This window comes from Rhincodon typus, chromosome 12 (genome assembly GCF_021869965.1).
Source record: "Rhincodon typus isolate 14 chromosome 12, sRhiTyp1.1, whole genome shotgun sequence".
Lineage (NCBI taxonomy): Eukaryota > Metazoa > Chordata > Chondrichthyes > Orectolobiformes > Rhincodontidae > Rhincodon > Rhincodon typus.
The window spans coordinates 12,946,604-12,964,083 of NC_063343.1; the positions used below are offsets into that span (position 1 = coordinate 12,946,604).

At 40.1% G+C, this 17,480-nt stretch overlaps 1 protein-coding gene across 3 annotated transcripts in view; it reads right to left on the reverse strand.

The window, feature by feature from the left end:
• Positions 1-17,480, reverse strand: part of LOC109915133 (F-box/WD repeat-containing protein 11) — a 169,937-nt gene that overhangs the window by 71,378 nt on the left and 81,079 nt on the right. For all 3 annotated transcript variants that reach the window (XM_048604049.1, XM_020514736.2, XM_048604047.1), the window contains exons 2-3: positions 8,539-8,601; positions 2,380-2,602 (exon numbers count right to left, since the gene is read on the reverse strand). In XM_048604049.1, coding sequence (XP_048460006.1) covers positions 2,380-2,602; positions 8,539-8,589 — 274 coding nt within the window. In that variant the 5' untranslated portion in view covers positions 8,590-8,601. The remainder of the gene's footprint in view (positions 1-2,379; positions 2,603-8,538; positions 8,602-17,480) is intronic.

The window sequence follows — 17,480 nt, forward strand, 5'->3', positions numbered from 1 at the left end:
GAAGGGTCTAGGCCCGAAACGTCGGCCTTCCTGCTCCTATGATGCTGCTTGGCCTGCTGTGTTCATCCAGCTCTACACCTTGTTATCTCTTATAACGGCATACTGGATGTGTGTTTGATCAGAAAAATAATTAGGCTTTCAGGAAGTTTATTCTTTTATAACTCAGATCTTCCTTTGGCACCAACATATCATTAGAACCACACCCACGGTCATGAAATGAAACACTAGGGAACAGAGTGGTGCTATGGGCTAGATATGGGCCTTGCATCTCTGGGATCTGAAGCTAATTCAAACTGAGATTGATGGGAAGAACATCTCTTCACCCCATTGACCACAAAGGCTGTATACGAATCAAGCTTGTGCAGAATTAGACCACTTTGTTAGATCCGGATTGTAGGGCACAAGCCTTTCCCTGACCATGATAGGCCTAGGGACAAAGTGTAGGAAATGTCACTTCACTGGCGTGCTCTGGAGGATAGTGACTTGAAAATTTTAACCTGTACTGTTTGGAACGGACCTGGTATTACTTGGAGTAGATAATGAATCTGCTATTTTTCCTTTTCAGTGTTTATTTGAAATGACAGTCCTCTTTTTGATGAGCTTTTAAAAAAAAAAGTAATGTAAAAACCTTTAAGCACTTGGAAACTGATGTGGTTGTTGTTCAGATTAGTGGGTCTGCAGCTCTATTCTCAAACTGCAAGATTTAGTAGCATAATCATAGAAGCAAAGTCTCCATCAAACTCAAAATGCCAAAAGTACTAACTGCTGAGTATTTTTAATTATGATTCTGGAAATGCTGAATGCCACAAGCTTTGTTCAGAGTTGAGACATCTTCCTCAGACAGCACAATAATGAAGACTGCTCAATAAGGACTTGCTGAAATTAAGTCAGGCCCATAATTTCAGGGGTATTAAAGTTAAAGCATTACAACGCACAACGTTAAAATCCTGATTTTAAACCACTGCAGTTAACCTTAAACACTCTTCAGCACCATTATTAAAAGAATGGCGATGGCCTTGTGGTACTATTCGGTGGACTGTTAATCTAGAGACCCAGGTAATGACCTGTTAACCTGGGCTCAAATCCCACTGAGGTGAAATTTGAATTCAATAAAAAATAATAATTTGGATTAAGAGTCTAATGATGACCATGAACCCATTGTGGATTGTCAGAAAAACCCCATCTGGTTCACTAATGCCCTTGAAGGAAGGAAACTGCCATCTTTACCCAGACTGGCCTACACGTGATTCCAAACCAACAGCAATGTGGTTGACTCTTAAAAGACTTGTGGGCAATTAGGAATGAACAATAAATGCTGGCCTAGCCAGCAACACCCATATCTCATGAATAAATTTTAAAAATGAAAGACGAAATATTTCATCGAGGATACCTAAAAGCCTCAAGTGGCCACTGAACCCTGATTAAAAACAAAATTTAGAAGGGAATTGGACAAGAATTTGAAAAGGAAATTTAAAAACTAAAAGGGCAGTGAAATTATGTTAAAATAGGCAGCTCAAATTGAAGAGTTCATACCAGCACACACGATATGCTGAATGATGTTCTCAGCCAACATTTAGGTATCATAAAATACAAAATACAAGCTTCAATTAACCACTGTTTCATTCACCTCATCTTCTGTCAATTTAATAAAAATGCTAGTCAAAAGCCATTATAAAAATGGGATTACCAAAGAGGGGGGCTTTAAGTGAGCTTTTACCTACCTCATAAATTCCAAAAGCCTCAGAATATTTTTTTAAAATGAGGCCCACACACTATAAAAAAAAGGTCAATTTATCAGAAGTGACAGACTAGACTTACAGAATATCAGCATTGTGTTGTCCAAGTCACACCAGAAGCACAGTGGATTGTTTGTACATAATTGGACAGTGCTCATCCTGCAAGTTATTCTTCTCTATCAACTTCGTACTTCCTGCTTTACCAAATATTGCACCTTGCTCTTCCACCAAAATGTGGGAAGTCTCCTTTAAGTCTCAGTGCCCCCAAACCCTGAATGCATCAAGCAACATATTCTTCCTGCAATATGTTTCTCAAATTCTTTCATTCCCATAATCTCAAAATGATTAAGCTTCTCATCTCCTTCATTTAGCCTTTCCTCCTGTGACCCTTCCCATCGGGAAGAATACATGTAACGCTGAGAGACCACTTCACAACTTACATACCTTTCTAGTTCATGCTTTGCAAACCAGATTGCGCTCCAGGCTTTTGACCTTCATCTTGTTGTCTCAAGTTTCTATTTTGTTAAAGGGAAGCCCGCCAATAAGGCCATATCCAGGAAACCTCCCACCCAGCTCATGCTGAGACATCATGATAGGGGTGGGGTTAGTGTAACCCTATCGCATGCATATTGTTGATTCCTACCTGGCAGAGCAGTGATGAAGTCCCGTTGCAACATGGGTTTCAGATAGGAGTTAATATGCCCATGCTGGTAATGGCACATCCGGGATATGAGGTGCTCCACGAACTCCACCTGATCGGATTCAGACCACTGGTCAAAATATTTAATACACAAATCCTTCTCTTTCTCGTAGTTCCCAGAGGGTCGCTTTCTGGAGACGATCATAGAAGGGGGTCCATTAGTGATCTGGGTTCGGTAATCAGAAATGGAAATAAAAAAACAAATATTATGGATACTTGAATTCAAGTTACAGATCAAAATCAATAAAAACATTTCAATGCTAAACAGTTTAAAACACTGCAGCAGACTTTCTGCACATAGCTGGGAAAGGCCAGTGGGGAGAGAAAGGAGCGAGAGAGCAGCATTCAGATCTGTCAAAGCACACAGGCTTTTAGAAAATATTCTAGACATCTTAAGGGCCGCTAAAGCTCAATAAATCAGCAATTCTTTCTTTGCAAAAGATTTACTTGCCAGAAAACATGCACAACACAAGAGACATCACAAATCAAATAGGTGCAATATAGCCAAAGCAAACACGCTAAGATGTTTTTAAATCAGCTTTGTAATCTTGGCCTACATAAGCTTTAAGCAAAAAAATTAAATCCTACCTACATTTATATTTGGTGCCTTATAGGTGTTAACTTAAGAAAAAAAACACGACAGTAGCAGATCATCAAACAAATCATCCTAAGTGAGGCAAAGAGACCGACACGATATTGATCTGGTCATGTATCTCTCTCCATCGTGTTATACCGGGAAACTAGGTCAAGCAGCAGGAGAGGCAAGACCACACAGCACAGAAAATGAGATTGAACTATCAGAATCAGACTTATCTAATCTCAGTGAGGACAACATTAATTATCTCATTTACTTCTACACTTGGAAAAAGTAAAACTTGCATGATGACTTTGCAACGTCCCAAACACTAAATCATGCATTCATACCTCTGGAATGGGGCTAACCAACTGCTGTGTTCTGATCATTGCCCGATTCCTTTTGTACATGTTCATGTGTGGACAGTGAGGGAGTGCAGGACCAAGGTCAAACGTAGTGTTCTAATGGGGTACTGCACATTTGCCACAAAATGCCCACAAGCAAGAATTATCAGATTTCTCTTACTCATAGAACACTCCAAGTTATGGCCTTTCGACTAGTACGACGGAGAAAGAAGTGCAATGACCAGAATCGGTTCCTTCATACTGAACAGCACGGTTGAATTAGCAAGGCACGGAGTCAGTGAAAGTTTAGAAGATTGCAGGATGTTCTTAGTGTGCATAAACATAAAAAGATTCAATCAGGTAGATACAGATGGATATCAAGGACAGGGAGATCTCTTCTCAAAATTAGAGCTAGACTTGCTCGCAAGCCAGAAAGGAGTGCAAGTCCTTGTGTCTGAGACCAAGTTCTGCACCCCACTGCAATTGGTTTACATCAATGTCCTTTCAATAAGTGTTGCTTGAAGGATTGCATGATCAAAATTAGGTCTTATGGTCAGAGTTGAAGCATTGGCTAAACCATTTATGGAGGCATTGTACAAAATGTGTTTTTCGATAGAGGTACTTTTGCAACAAGTTGAGTCATGATTTGAGTGTTGGGTCTCCTCATTATCATTATGGCGATGGAGTCCATATGGCCCAACGAGTCTATGTGGGCTTCCTTTTTACAGCAACCTGATCAGTCCCTCAAATCATGAGGGACCTGGATATGGTGAATAGCCAAAGTCTTTTTCCCAGGGTAGGACAGTACAAAATTAGAGGGCATAGGTTTAAGGCGAGAGGGGAAAGATTTAAAAGGGACCCAAGGGGCAACCTTCACACGCAGAAGGTGGTGCGCGTATAGAACGAGCTGCTGGGGTGTTGGTAGAGGCAGGTACAAATCCAACATTTAAAAGGAATCTGGATGGGTACATGAATAGGAAGGGTTTAGAGGGACATGGACCAAATGCTGGCAAAGAGGACTAGATAGGAGATGTGGTCGACACGGATGAGTTGGACTGAGGAGTCCGTTTTCATGCCGTATGACTCTATGACTACTATTAAGTAGTGAAATCAGAAGCACCTTTCCTGCATAGGGTAACAGGAATCTGTAACTCCCTTCTCCTAAAAGGCTGATGATAGGCCATTTGGAGCTCCCAACAGTGATACAGATAAGATTTAGAATAATGAAGTAAATGGCGTTAACACACAGATCACCCAAGAATGCGGAATACGAACTGAACAATCTATTTCTGTTCCCTTGATCCCAACACCAAAATTATCTTGTAACTTTTGGTGCTGCCTGTCCAGGTTCAAATTCTGAACAAAATGGCCAGATCACTCATGTTGAGATTATATTCTGGGAGTTCTATGGGACCCCACACTGCACCTTTCACAAGCAGGTTCCTCTAGCCTGCAACCAAGTTTTGTCAGTTGATGATAGAGGGCCAAACTACAAAGTATACATCACCTCATGCAACAAACGCCTAATACACTTAGACAGTCTTAACTAATAAAGAATCTTTTGGTGACCAGAGCCAGTAGGTTTAGACACAGTAGCTTCAGTGTTGCAATTACGTTGGGGGTATCTACTAAGGTTGGAATGGAGACCCCTCATCAGGTCAGATATATGCACAGCCTGGTCTGGATCTGGTTAGTTTGATGCAGTCAGAAGGCACCATGGAAGACTTCCATGCCCTGACATCACCACCCTTCATCTTCAGCACAGAAAAAAAAAACAAAACTAATGGAGAAAAAGAACACTTTCTAAGTTTATGGAGAAGTTAACAGCACCATGGACAATGCAGAAAGCAAGGCACAGTACACAATACTGTCAAATAAACAATGTGCAAATTTCTTTATAGGACAGGACATGAGTGGTTTCTGCCTCCTTCACAAGTATGGGCACATCACATTTTGTCATCATGTGTAGAATTAGAGTGGCTGCCACTGAACTAACACTAGATTTGATTCTGCAGTGACATGGACGTGGTGACAGTTGCGTGCTCCCTTATAGCAAGGTCTAATACCACTGGCTCCTCTCTACCTCAAAAGAGCATAGGGCAGCAGGTGCAGTGTGGTGCTGGTCAAAGGAAATGACAGACCTGTCATTGGCACCTAGCCCAAGATATCAAGCTAATCCTAAGGGAAGAACAAACGTCTAAACAGAAGCAGGAGAAAATGATGCACCTCACTCAAACAATGTAAAATTTGGGTTATTCTTTAATAACAAAGATGAAAAATGTTAAGTCCAAGGAAGCATCATTTGGTTTATTTTCAGCAGGGTATCGCTGGGGAACCTACAAACAAGAGTAGGCCACTTGGATCTTGAAGTCTTCTCCACCATTCAGTAGCATCATAGCTGATCTGACTAACCTCAACTCTACATTCCTGCATATCCCTAATAATCTTTCATCCCTTTAGAAATCAAGATTTTATTTACCTCTGCCTTAAAATTTAGAGATTCTGTACCACTATCTTTTGAGGAAGGAAATTCCAAAGACTGTCAACCCTTAGGCGAAAAGAGATGTCTAGCAAACCTCTTACTTTTAAACAATTAACTCTAGTTCTAAATTCTCCCAGAAGAGAAAATATTCTTTCTACATCCACTCAGCCCAATTGTCTCCTATATGCTTTAATTAAGCTTCCCCACCCCCAACCCCAGCTCTTCTAACCTCCAAACAATACAGGCCTAGCCTCACTAGGCTTTCTTCATAAAGAAACCCATTCATTCCTGACATCACCATGCATTACCAAACCCTAGATGCCCTTCAAAAAGTGGTGGTGAGCGTAGCACAGAACCTCCACAGCTCAAGCAGTGAAGGAACTTCCACAATGTTGTTACGTAGAGTTCAGATTTTGATCTACAGAGAGGAAGAATAACAGAATTCTTCCAAGTTAGGGCTTGTAAGGTAGGAGTTCCAATGTGCTTGGTGCCCTTATCCAGGTAAATATTAGAAATCAGGGAGTTTGGTGGAGGATTCTATCAAAAAAGCCACAGATCATCATCATCACAACCATCATATCTCAACTGCACATCGGAGAAGGTGGGCAAGAGAGGGGGAAATGAGTGATGAGCACAGATCCAATTTAACGAGCCATGATATGGGAAATGACTGGAAATGTTTGATGGAACAGTGGGATACAGAGTGAGTTTTATTCTTTGTGAAACTTTATTCTGTACCTGTCTTGGGAGTCATTGACAATGATAGCGTGGAAGCAGCTTTACTCTGCATCGCACCCTGCCATTGACATTTTCAGGTTACACTTGCCTTCTGCATATTCCAGACCCTAATTCCAGATTTTCAGCGATTTTTTTTTTATCATCAACATTCATCTCCGTGAGCAGAAAATGTCATATTTTTAAAAGAATGAAATATTATTTTGAAATTTCCAAATGACATGAATAAATCTTACTTGAATGCAGTTAAATTCCGTTCAAATGCAGATTTAGAAACACTGAATTGCTACAGAATGGTGGGCTGTAGGCATAAAAGCAATTAGTTTGCAGTCATTTTCTAACAAACTTTTAAAGATCAAACTCCAGTGGTTTGAAACTTTGCATTATTGAACTGAAGATACACAGTGCTTCAGTCCACTCGCATTACTGTGTTTAAATTCATGAGAACTAATGCCTAAACTAACAGGAACAAAAAAAAAAAAAAAAGAGAGAGCCATTTAAAGCTAGCACTTCTGATTCCCACAAGCGGCAAAAATGTTAGCCTCATTCAATTAGGAATGAATTATTTCTATTAAAACCATAAGATTCAAATCAAAATGAATTTTAAATATCCCATCAGCAGCTACGTTTCCAAGAATTCGTTTTCAGCTCACCTCAGCCTACAAACACCCTATCAAACTCTAACATGGAAAAGTATATCTCACCCCCAGTGATGGGCTGGTTTAATGTTCTGCCACCAATTTGTTATTGGCTTTGGACCCTGATCAGCAGCCACATGCCAGGTCTTGAACAGCATAAGGATGCAGTCAGCCAAGCTATGACCATGCTTCAATAATACCAGGCCTCAGGCTTTCCTCTACCTCTATAAGTTTCTGGACTCTTCACATTGAATGAGGTGTTCAGATTTCTGCCTGTCAATAGATTTCAGCTTAGCACTGGGAAACAACAGGCAGCCTGGTGCTATTCTGCAGATTTCTTGGCCTTGTTCAGTACTTGCCAGACACACAGGCACAAACACATCCCCCTTCTAGGAGGTCCACCTTCTTGAAGATATTTCAAATTCAATTTCAGAATCCTTATCCTTCACCTGCAAGACCTCAAACACTCCTGACCTCTACACTGTCCTTCATCTCTACTTCCCTACCTTTCACGGTCTTGTTTTCACAGCGCATGATATTAACCCCAAATTCCTCTCTTCTAAAAGTCTGCTGAAGCCACCATTCTTGGACCATACCTTTGATAACCAATATAAACACATTTCTCACCGTCATTTTGTACCCAGGTTGTCTCCACCCAAGCCACCTTGGATGATTTTACTGTGTTGAACAAGAGATCATATGCCGAATCCTATGTAATCCTGCTGCTGATAAAACTACCCCGAACTGCCCCTGCCAATATCCCACCCCACTAATACACAACTTCAATTATGAACCAAAATTAGGAGGTCAGAATTTCTAGCAGCTTGCAGATGCTGTTGGGATTTCAGTATTGGTAGCTGTGTAAAAGAGTCACACAGCCACGCATATAATTATAGATCTGTCCTTGCTGGAAAAGCACCTTGATTTGTACAACTTGAAGGTGAAGCGCTAATTGGCACAAGCAAAGCCTGGAAATGGACAGTGCTGTACAAGTGCAACTTACTGCTGATAAAATTGCACTTAAGCTGGTACGTTTTAATGTTGGGCAGCTCTCGATCTGCACATTGAATGAACCTAAATTGAAAACAATTGCTGGAAATACTCTAAGTCAGGCAACCTCTGTGGAGGGAGAAACAGGGTCAATGACCTGAAACATTATCTCTATCAGGTTAAATGAGTTTGACTGCAGAACTGATCTGTACAAAAGTAAAGTACTATCCATTTCCTGCCACCCACAGTTTAAACACTCATTCAAGGGCAAGATCCCCACGTCGACTTGATGGGATTTACATCTATGGCACTCTCAGATTTTCTACAGATAACTTTTACCTGCCATACTGTATTCTTCTTTGGAGACTCATCTTCATTTTGATCCTCCATACCCGATGTATTCTGCAATGCAGGAAAAGACATGTCAAAGAAGAATTGCTCAGAGAAACATATTTAAGTGCTTCTGAGGAAAAGCAGACAATTCAGCATCCAACCTTTTGATACAAAAGTTCATTCTCTGTTTAAAAACTCAGATTTGTTTGCTTTTGGCATGGGAGGGGGAAGAGGGAAGAGAAAAAGATTATATGGAAAAAGAGCCAGACATACATGTTATGAAGCTTGCTAATGACAAATTTGTAGTGATTTACTAAATAGTAACAAACAAGAAGATCGACCACATTACAGCTCCAAACAAAAACAAAACCAGTTTAATGGTGAGAAATCTGTGGCCCATCACGGTCCACATTACAAATCAGGGATTAGAATAAAGAAGAGGACCCCTACATTACACAGCCAACTACAAAATCAGTCAGTGTGTCTGCACTATACGATTAACATAGCAGTCAACACATAACTATAATCAGACAGGTACAGACATGCAAGAAAGTTAAGAGGAAAATCCAACAAGGCAAACTCGTAAGAGCTAGAACCAAAGTGCTAGCAAGTTGAAGTTTTGAGTGGAACCCTGGTCATCTTGCAAAGTATTTAGAAACATTCTTTCCTGTTCTCCTTTCTGATTGGTTAATGGAGTTTGACAGAGTAATTCAAAACCAGCGTGCCAGACATGGCTCAGTCTGAACGACAAGATTTTCCACATTCAACCCCTACCCTCTCCACACGAGGCACTCATCACAAAATTCAAGGATAACACTCGAACGTAAGACAGAGGGAGTAGGTTTCACAGCTGCTGTTTTTCAGGTAAACTCTTAAGCTGAGGTCCCATCTACCTGTTCAGATAAACGTAAAAGATCCCAGCTATTTCTCAAAGTAGAGTTATCCATGTGTCCAGACCAATACTTATCCATTAAATCAACATCACAAAAAACAGATTATCTGGTCATTATCACATTGATGTTTAAAAGGCGTTTGATAAGTGCACACTGGTTCCTGCCTTATCTGCATCACACAAGTGATTACATTTCATGAAGGCCTTGTTTGGTTGTAAAGCACTTTGGGACGTCCCGTGATCAAAGTGCTATACAAATGCAAGTCTTGGGGTTCAGACCTCCACAGAATAATTTTAGACCCTGACTATGGCCATAGTCAAAAGTCAAAGTGCCTTCACCAAACCAATTGGTCACTTCAAGTTAAGAGCTTTTGCATGGACATTTCTTTTTACCTCCAACTCCTTCTCTGAAGGTTCAACTTCCAGAAATTAATTTAACAACAAGAAAGAACTGAAATTATAACAAAATGACAGTCCTACATCATGGGAGAAACTTCAAACCCAATCTTCTCATGGCTGATGGTTTCCACATCATTCATACTGAAGCAAATTCCGAATTTGTATCTTAGTGTCAGAATTTTTGCTGTTTATTTGTTCCTAGATGTGGACATCATAACATTGATCAGTATTTAATGCCCATCCCTAAATACTTGGACTGTGGTGGGAGCTGCCTTCTGGAACCACTGCAGTCCTTTTGGTGTACATCGACACAATGTTGTTAGAAAGGAATTCCAGGATTTCAACCCAGTAACGCTGAAGAAAGAGATATATTTCCAAGTCACGACGGTGAGTGGCTTGGAAAGGAATTTTTAGGTGCTGGTGATCCCATGTATCTGCTGCCCTTGTCCTTGGTCGTGGATTTGGTAGGCGCTGTCTGAGGATCTTCGGTGAATTTCAGCAGTGCATCTTATAGGTAATACAACTGAGCAACAGTGCTGGAAGGAGTGGGTGCTCGTGGATGTAGTGGCAATCAAGCCGGCTGCTTTGGCCTGGATGTTGTCAAGTTTCTTGTGTTGGTGGAGTTGCACACATCCAGCTAAGTGGGGAGTATTCTACCACAATTCTGACTTGTGCCTTGTACATGGTGGGCAGGCTTTGGGAATTTCCATTTTCCTCTTTGATGTACTCAGGTTGACAGAAAATACCAACCAGGCTTCTGTGCTTAACAAGAAACCAATTCTAACTACAGGTAAACACAAGTACAGATCACCATATAACAACCAGCTGAAAGTCTAACTCTTTATAAAACTGTTATGCACATATACAGACAGACAAATAAACAAACGGTGATATTATAGGTGGAGGGAAAAATATTACAGAAACAGCTTCATAATACCAGCCCACAGGATTTGATGAAACACATCAGCCATGATCGAATGGCAGAACAGAACTGATGGGCCAAATGGCCTAATTCTGCTCCCATAGCTTACGGTGTCAGCTTAGATCTCTTCCCCCAGTGCCTGAACAAAACAACAGTATTAACACAACTCTCAATGAATTTCAAAATCTTTCCACAGTCCTTGGTTTAAAATAATCCTTTTCCCATTTTGGTCCATCACCAAAAGAAAAAAAAAGTGTTCCAGCTTTCATAGAACTGAGGCAGAGTTAGTTCTGGAGCACAAGTCTTCAATATTATTGCCAGAATGTTGTCAAGGCCCATATCTTTGCAGTATTCAGTGTCTTCAACCATTTCTTGTTATCACACAGTGAATCAAATTGTCTGAAGATCACCATCTGAGATTCTGGAGACAGTAGGCAACCAAGGTGGATCATCCACTTGCACTTCTGGTTGAAGACTGTTGCAAATGCTTCAGCCTTGCATTCTGTGCCACGTGCTGCGCTCCACCATCATTGAGAATGAGTTAAACAAAGGTAAATGGAACTAGGTCAGTTTAGGAAACCTGGTTGGCATGGACAACTTGGCCCAAAGGGCCCATTTCCATGCTGTATGACTCAGACTATGTACAACTGGATGCAGTTCTGTAGAGTTGGGATTTGATTTGTTGGTCATATGATCACTTTGCTGTCACAAGCTGCTTACATTGTTTTGCACATAAGTAGAGTGCATTGTAATCTCACCAAGTTAACCTTTACAGGTGCTGTTCTCAGCATGCCCTCCAGCACTCATCATTAATGTGCAAGAGTCAATGAGATTTTTATCGCTATGTATTTTGAAAGGTGACGTGGGCCTATATTTCACAAAGTTGTGAGTTACTGTCGGGGTTTCCCCACCGCATGCCTTATGAAACTCCTGGTGGGATGGTGAAGGAGAAAATAAGTCATCCATTATTGCTCAATTCTAGATTTATTCTTCAGGTGGTGAAATATTAAGAGGCACAATTCCAAACTGCTGCAACACTAGTGTCAAGAAATGTCTATTTACTAATTTTTGAAATTAACCTGTTTGTATATATTTGACACCTCCACAGCCAACACATCCTGTGGTGGGACTTGAACTCGGACCTTTTAGTCGAGTTACTTTGGGTCTCAATATAAATTCTTGTTAAGCAACCCGTTCGGATATGTTATGACCATTTTCTGAGGCAGGTGAGATTTGAATCCAGATTTCTGGGTCAGATGAGGGGACAGTAGCACTGCGCCATAAGGGGCCTTTAACGTCTCTTCACACATGCAATGGTCAAGCAATGGTCCAACCTTTAATTTATACAATTAACATGCTGAGTTGGTTGTTGAAACATGAAGCAGAACACCAGTGAGAAAATTCCTGTTGCTTTTCAAAATGGTACCTTGGGTTATTTTTAAGTTTGTCCGAGAGGGCAGACGGAGTCTCATCTAATGTTTCATCCTAACAGCAGCAGCTCTAACAGTGCAGGAGTCATGATTCAGAGGCGAGACTGCAACCTGATGAGCAACAGCCGATACCCTAGGACCGACATTCATTCAATATGCTGGTGTCATGCTAAAGGAAGAAGCCTCAATGCAAGTGTGTGTAATACACACTTTGGAACTTATCTTACAGTCCCTTTCCAATGACAGCAACCTGCATGTGTATTTCTCAGAAATAACATGGTCTTGTTTGCCAGTAATATTATAGCCATATTACAGCATTTAGATACAAATCAATCAGCCCAACAATATTACACTGAAGATCATAATGCATACAAGGCCATCACTACATCATTGAATCGCTAATTCTCCGAGTTCATCCAAATTCCCAGAAAATGCACAAATGTTTCTTTTCACTTCAACTGGTGCCTTTTGTAGTGAGTTTCACCTTTTATCCATCCTGAGTAAAGAAGTTTCTCCTGAATTCTCTACTTCTTAGTGACTATTTTTTATTCATAGTTGAGTTCTGGTATCATCCACAAGTGCAATCATTTTCTCTATATCCACTCCAAACACAGAATTTTAAAGACAAGGTCTACCAATCTTCTCTTTCCCAGGGAAAATAACCAAAACCTGTTCAGTTTTTCTGATAGGCATACCTGCTTATAATTATGCCCTTATTAACCAGAATCACTACCTATGATCTCCATACCCCTAGCTCCTCCACTGAATTTCATCCTGTACTTTATTCTTCCCACCAAAATACAATATTTCAAACTTTCCAACATTGAAAGTCATCTTCTAATTATATGAAGATAAAAAAATTCAATCCAAAATCTATGGGCTGTAATGAGCAGTTTCAGGTAGTACATAGGCCTGGTGTGATCGGTGATTCTACACACAGTCTTCAAAAGACAGAGATATACTCCATCAGAAACTATCAACTGAAATCTCAGAGCTTAATGGCACATCTATTCTTAAAGTCTGGTCTGCTGTCCTCCATAATTTAACACTACTCAGGTCCCTGTAATACAAGGAGGGCCCAGACTGTGCTTGCTCAGCATCAAACATATCACTAGCAGTAGTGCCTTCATCCTCAGGATACTCTAGTATTGAAGCTACTGGAATGCAGCACCAGTCCCTGCTCAGGTTCCATGCAATTTCAGCATTAAACTTAAAAATTCTATGTTTTCCCAATGACTCAGGGGTAAATGCATCCCTTGCCAGCTCATACACAAGGTCCCAAGTGGATGCCCAGCCCATTATCTCAGTCAGGGCATTATACTTGATCTGGGTCAAATAGGAGGAGTGGTGAATCATTTCAAAATACTAAATCTTCCATTGCTTAACCAACAGAACCACCTTCTCAACTGGAAGGTGAACTTACATGGATATCAGATGGGAAAATGTATGGATTTACCAATTAATTCTCTATCATGAGCAATATTTGTATAAGCACATAACATACACAGTTGAACAAGCTTAGATTCTGGCTCACTATAATTTTTGGAAACACACCTCAGTAAGACTCGGCACTCTTTTTGCAGGGGGTGTTTTGTAATAGCAACACCAGCAAAAGAATAAAACTTTCTTGATCTACACGTGCAATTATGGACTATAAACTTCAGTCAGCGATGGATCTGTTCAAGGAAAGAATCTGGGAAAACATTTCAGTCAATAACCAATGCTACACTATCATATTTGTTGTCTTACAGAACGAACTGTTGTACTCAAAATAAGCAATTCTTTTTTATCCCAAAATGTTACAAATATTGGACCATTTGTGAGCACTGCCAGAGAATATAGACAGGAAATATTACTTTAATCCCCCAACAGCCAAAGGGTGAAGTCACCATAATAGGTCACATAGCAAGTGCTTGTCAAGTGAAATTTTGATTTGTTGATTATTGATTTGAATCAAATAGAAATTCTCAAATTTAAGAAGTGTGCATAAAAATTGATAACAGCGCTGTGTGTGCGTGTTACTGAGCCATACAGATCCAAAAATCCCATACTCAATTTGTTCTCATTACCAGGCTAACTGATGGCAGGGGGATTGAAAATGGCTTGGCATTTTCCAACACCAGGAAAATAAAGACACTCCTCTCCACTTCTGATCAAAATCCACTAGCCCCAACCAGAATTTGGTTTTCCGTGGTTACTTTCAAAATTAGGATATCACAAATTATCACTAGTGAATTATTTTATTGACGTCTAAAGTAATTTACAGGAAATGTAAAAAACGAGCCAATTTTTGCACATCAAGCTCTCAAACAACAACAAACAGTAGGAGAAAATCTGTTTTAGTGGTATTAATTGAGGCTAACCACTGCCAGGATTAGAGAAGAGAATTCCCCTGCTATCCTACAGTTTAAACGCTAGGGAACCAGAGAGTGCAAATGGTCCATAACAATACACTATTCCTTCAGACTGCACCGGAGTATGTCAGCCTGGACCTTCGCACTGAAGCATCTAGACTGGGACTTGGACGAGTATTGAAGAGACAGTACTACCTATGGAGCCACATATTCATATAAAGGGGGAAATTGGATGAGGAGATCAAATCTGAACACGACCCCTTCACCACGTTGCCTAAGAATGAGCTCTCACATAAGCCCCCTCTAGCAAGTTACTGGCAAAAGCGCATGAACTGACTTTTCCATTTTTTTTAAATCCCTTCATTTTAAAATAAACGTGCTATCTTGACAGGAGTTACCCACGATCAACACACTGTCTCCCAGAGGTTAATCAGTGAATGGAAGTGGTTGAGGAGCAGGAATAAAGACAGAAGATTTAATGACAAACATCAAATGAAGACTTCCAATTCCTACATATTCTATTTGAATTCATATGCAGAAAAAAAAAGAGACTATATTGATTACAATTTAAGTCTGGTACTGTCAGCACATCATGGAGCTACCTGGAAGATAACGTGTGGCACTTCATTTATATTTAAATTGATGTACATGCATTTCATGCGTGTTGATTCTATTTGTGAGGCATTGATCCCAAGGTATTAACTTCTTAAGAATTCTGAACTCAGTTGATTTTGGTTTTAAAGCAGAGGTCCCAGTTAACACTTGCTACAATTCAGACTGTGAACATGACATTCACCTTTGTGTCAATGATCAGTCGGGAAAATTCTCTATAAACAGGCTCAAAAGGACTTGACACCACAACTGCTTTGCCAATACAGATAGAGTAATATGGGAGGGGGAGTAGATTCAGAGGATGCCTGAGAGGGAGAGGGGAGGAGGGAGAGACACACATGTAAGCAGTCAAGGGGTGCAGAGAGCGAGGTGTAGTAAGGGAATGTGCAAGGGATGTAACTGAAAAGAAGGAGAGTGAGCAAGAGGGAGGTAGGGAAGGTGTGGAGAGAGAGGGGGGTATGAGAAAGGAGGAGGGAGGAGGAAATACTGGGAGAGCAAGAATGAAGGAGTCAATAGAAAATTAATGGGAAGCAGGTGAGAAAGTGTGGAAAGGGTAAAAGAGGGAGGTGGAATGGAGAAAAAGCGAGCACTGTCCAGATAGGTTGCCCGTGCAACAGATTTTGTACATATCATTAAACTAGTTGAATTTGCAAGTGCTGGTCTGCAAGCCTTCAGTTATCATCTTACGATACATAATCTTTTACTTCAGTTATCTTAAAAAAAATCAATGAACCTGAATTCAGTTAATGAAACCCTCCAGTAAAAGTAGAGAGCTTTGTTTTTAGATACAGCAGCTATCACAGTAATAAACCATGACAGAATACATTATCATATCAAACCATTAAGAATTTCAACACTTTCTCCCATAATAACTGGAATTTCACAATTACAGTCTTGAATTGATTAGGATTCTGCTTTAAAATGTAATTGAGCAATAGACAACTCAGCATACACTCAGCAATAACATTGCTTCATGGCTGATTTCTCTGCTCTCGGCACCGAAAAAGCTATTCCTATAGGTAAAGGGAAAATTAAACCTTCCCATATCTTTCCATCATAAATATAGCAATTACTTACTGCAATTCACCATAAATTTAAAATAAATGGTTATCACTGGTTCCTAGCTTTGCCACACTGATGGTTGTCTGCCTTGAAGGGCAAATCGAACATAAGAAAAATAGCTGAGTCAACATAGCAGTGAGAAACCAGTATTCACTCAATGTTGGAGGGAAGGCCAATGTCCGAGAGCTACTGATGTATAAGGTGTGCGTGCCTGCGTATGTTGAGATAATATATGTTCTAGACTAGTAACTAACTGCCTTGTTACTTCCCAAATAGAAATACTCGAGGACATTCAATGCGTTATTTCATTTCTGGATGCCTTCGATTGTCCTTATCAAGTGTTGTGATGCAGAAGAAATAGCTGTTTCAAACATGGAACTCTGCAGATAGCAAAGCTCAAATAATTCATGTACAAGAGACAATGGACAGTCCAATAAGCTTCATTCTAAAGATTTCTTTGAGGACTAGGGGAGATTGTCATCTTATTCAATTTTTAAGAACACACATATTTCATCAAGTACAGCAATGAACAAATTCTACATGTTACTGGCTAAAACTTTTACAGCACAACATCAGCTGATTAAGTAGGACAGCCTAGGCCAGTATGGAGTGATTTTCAGTGTGTTGTCCAAGATTCACATGATAAATTCTGGAAATTTCAGCAAATTAATTGCCAACCTGATTATCAACTAATTTTGACATGGTCTGAAACCACTGACTAAATGAATACTCACAAAGTCATGACCTTTATGGATATTCTTAAAATCAACTTGTTCAGATATGCTAAGACACACTTCTGGAGGTGGGACTTGAAACCATGCCTTCTGGCTCAGACACAAGGACACTGCCACTGCACAAGTGCATTTCGAATTCTGGTACTTCCTAAGGATGTGAAATGGTGAATTTTCTCCCCTCTTCCATTTTAGTGCAAGTTTTTAATCACCTTTTACTTCTAAGTTTTGCTCAAATTGAGCTGAGTTAATAAAGTTAGAGAATTTTCTGTTTTTTTTTTAAAATTTGTTCACAGGATAGGGACATTACTGGCCAGGCCACAAGTTTTATTGCCTATCCTTAATTGCCTAGTAGTTTATAAGAATCATTCACATTGCTGTAGAGTCACACATAGCCAGACCAGGTAAAGATGTCAGATTGCTTCTCTGAATGACATTAGTAAACCATGTATTTTTTTGTCAGTTGACAGCTAGCTATTGGCTAGCTTTTAATTCCAGATTTCACTATCTGCCATGTGGTATTCAAACCACACATTCAGGACATTA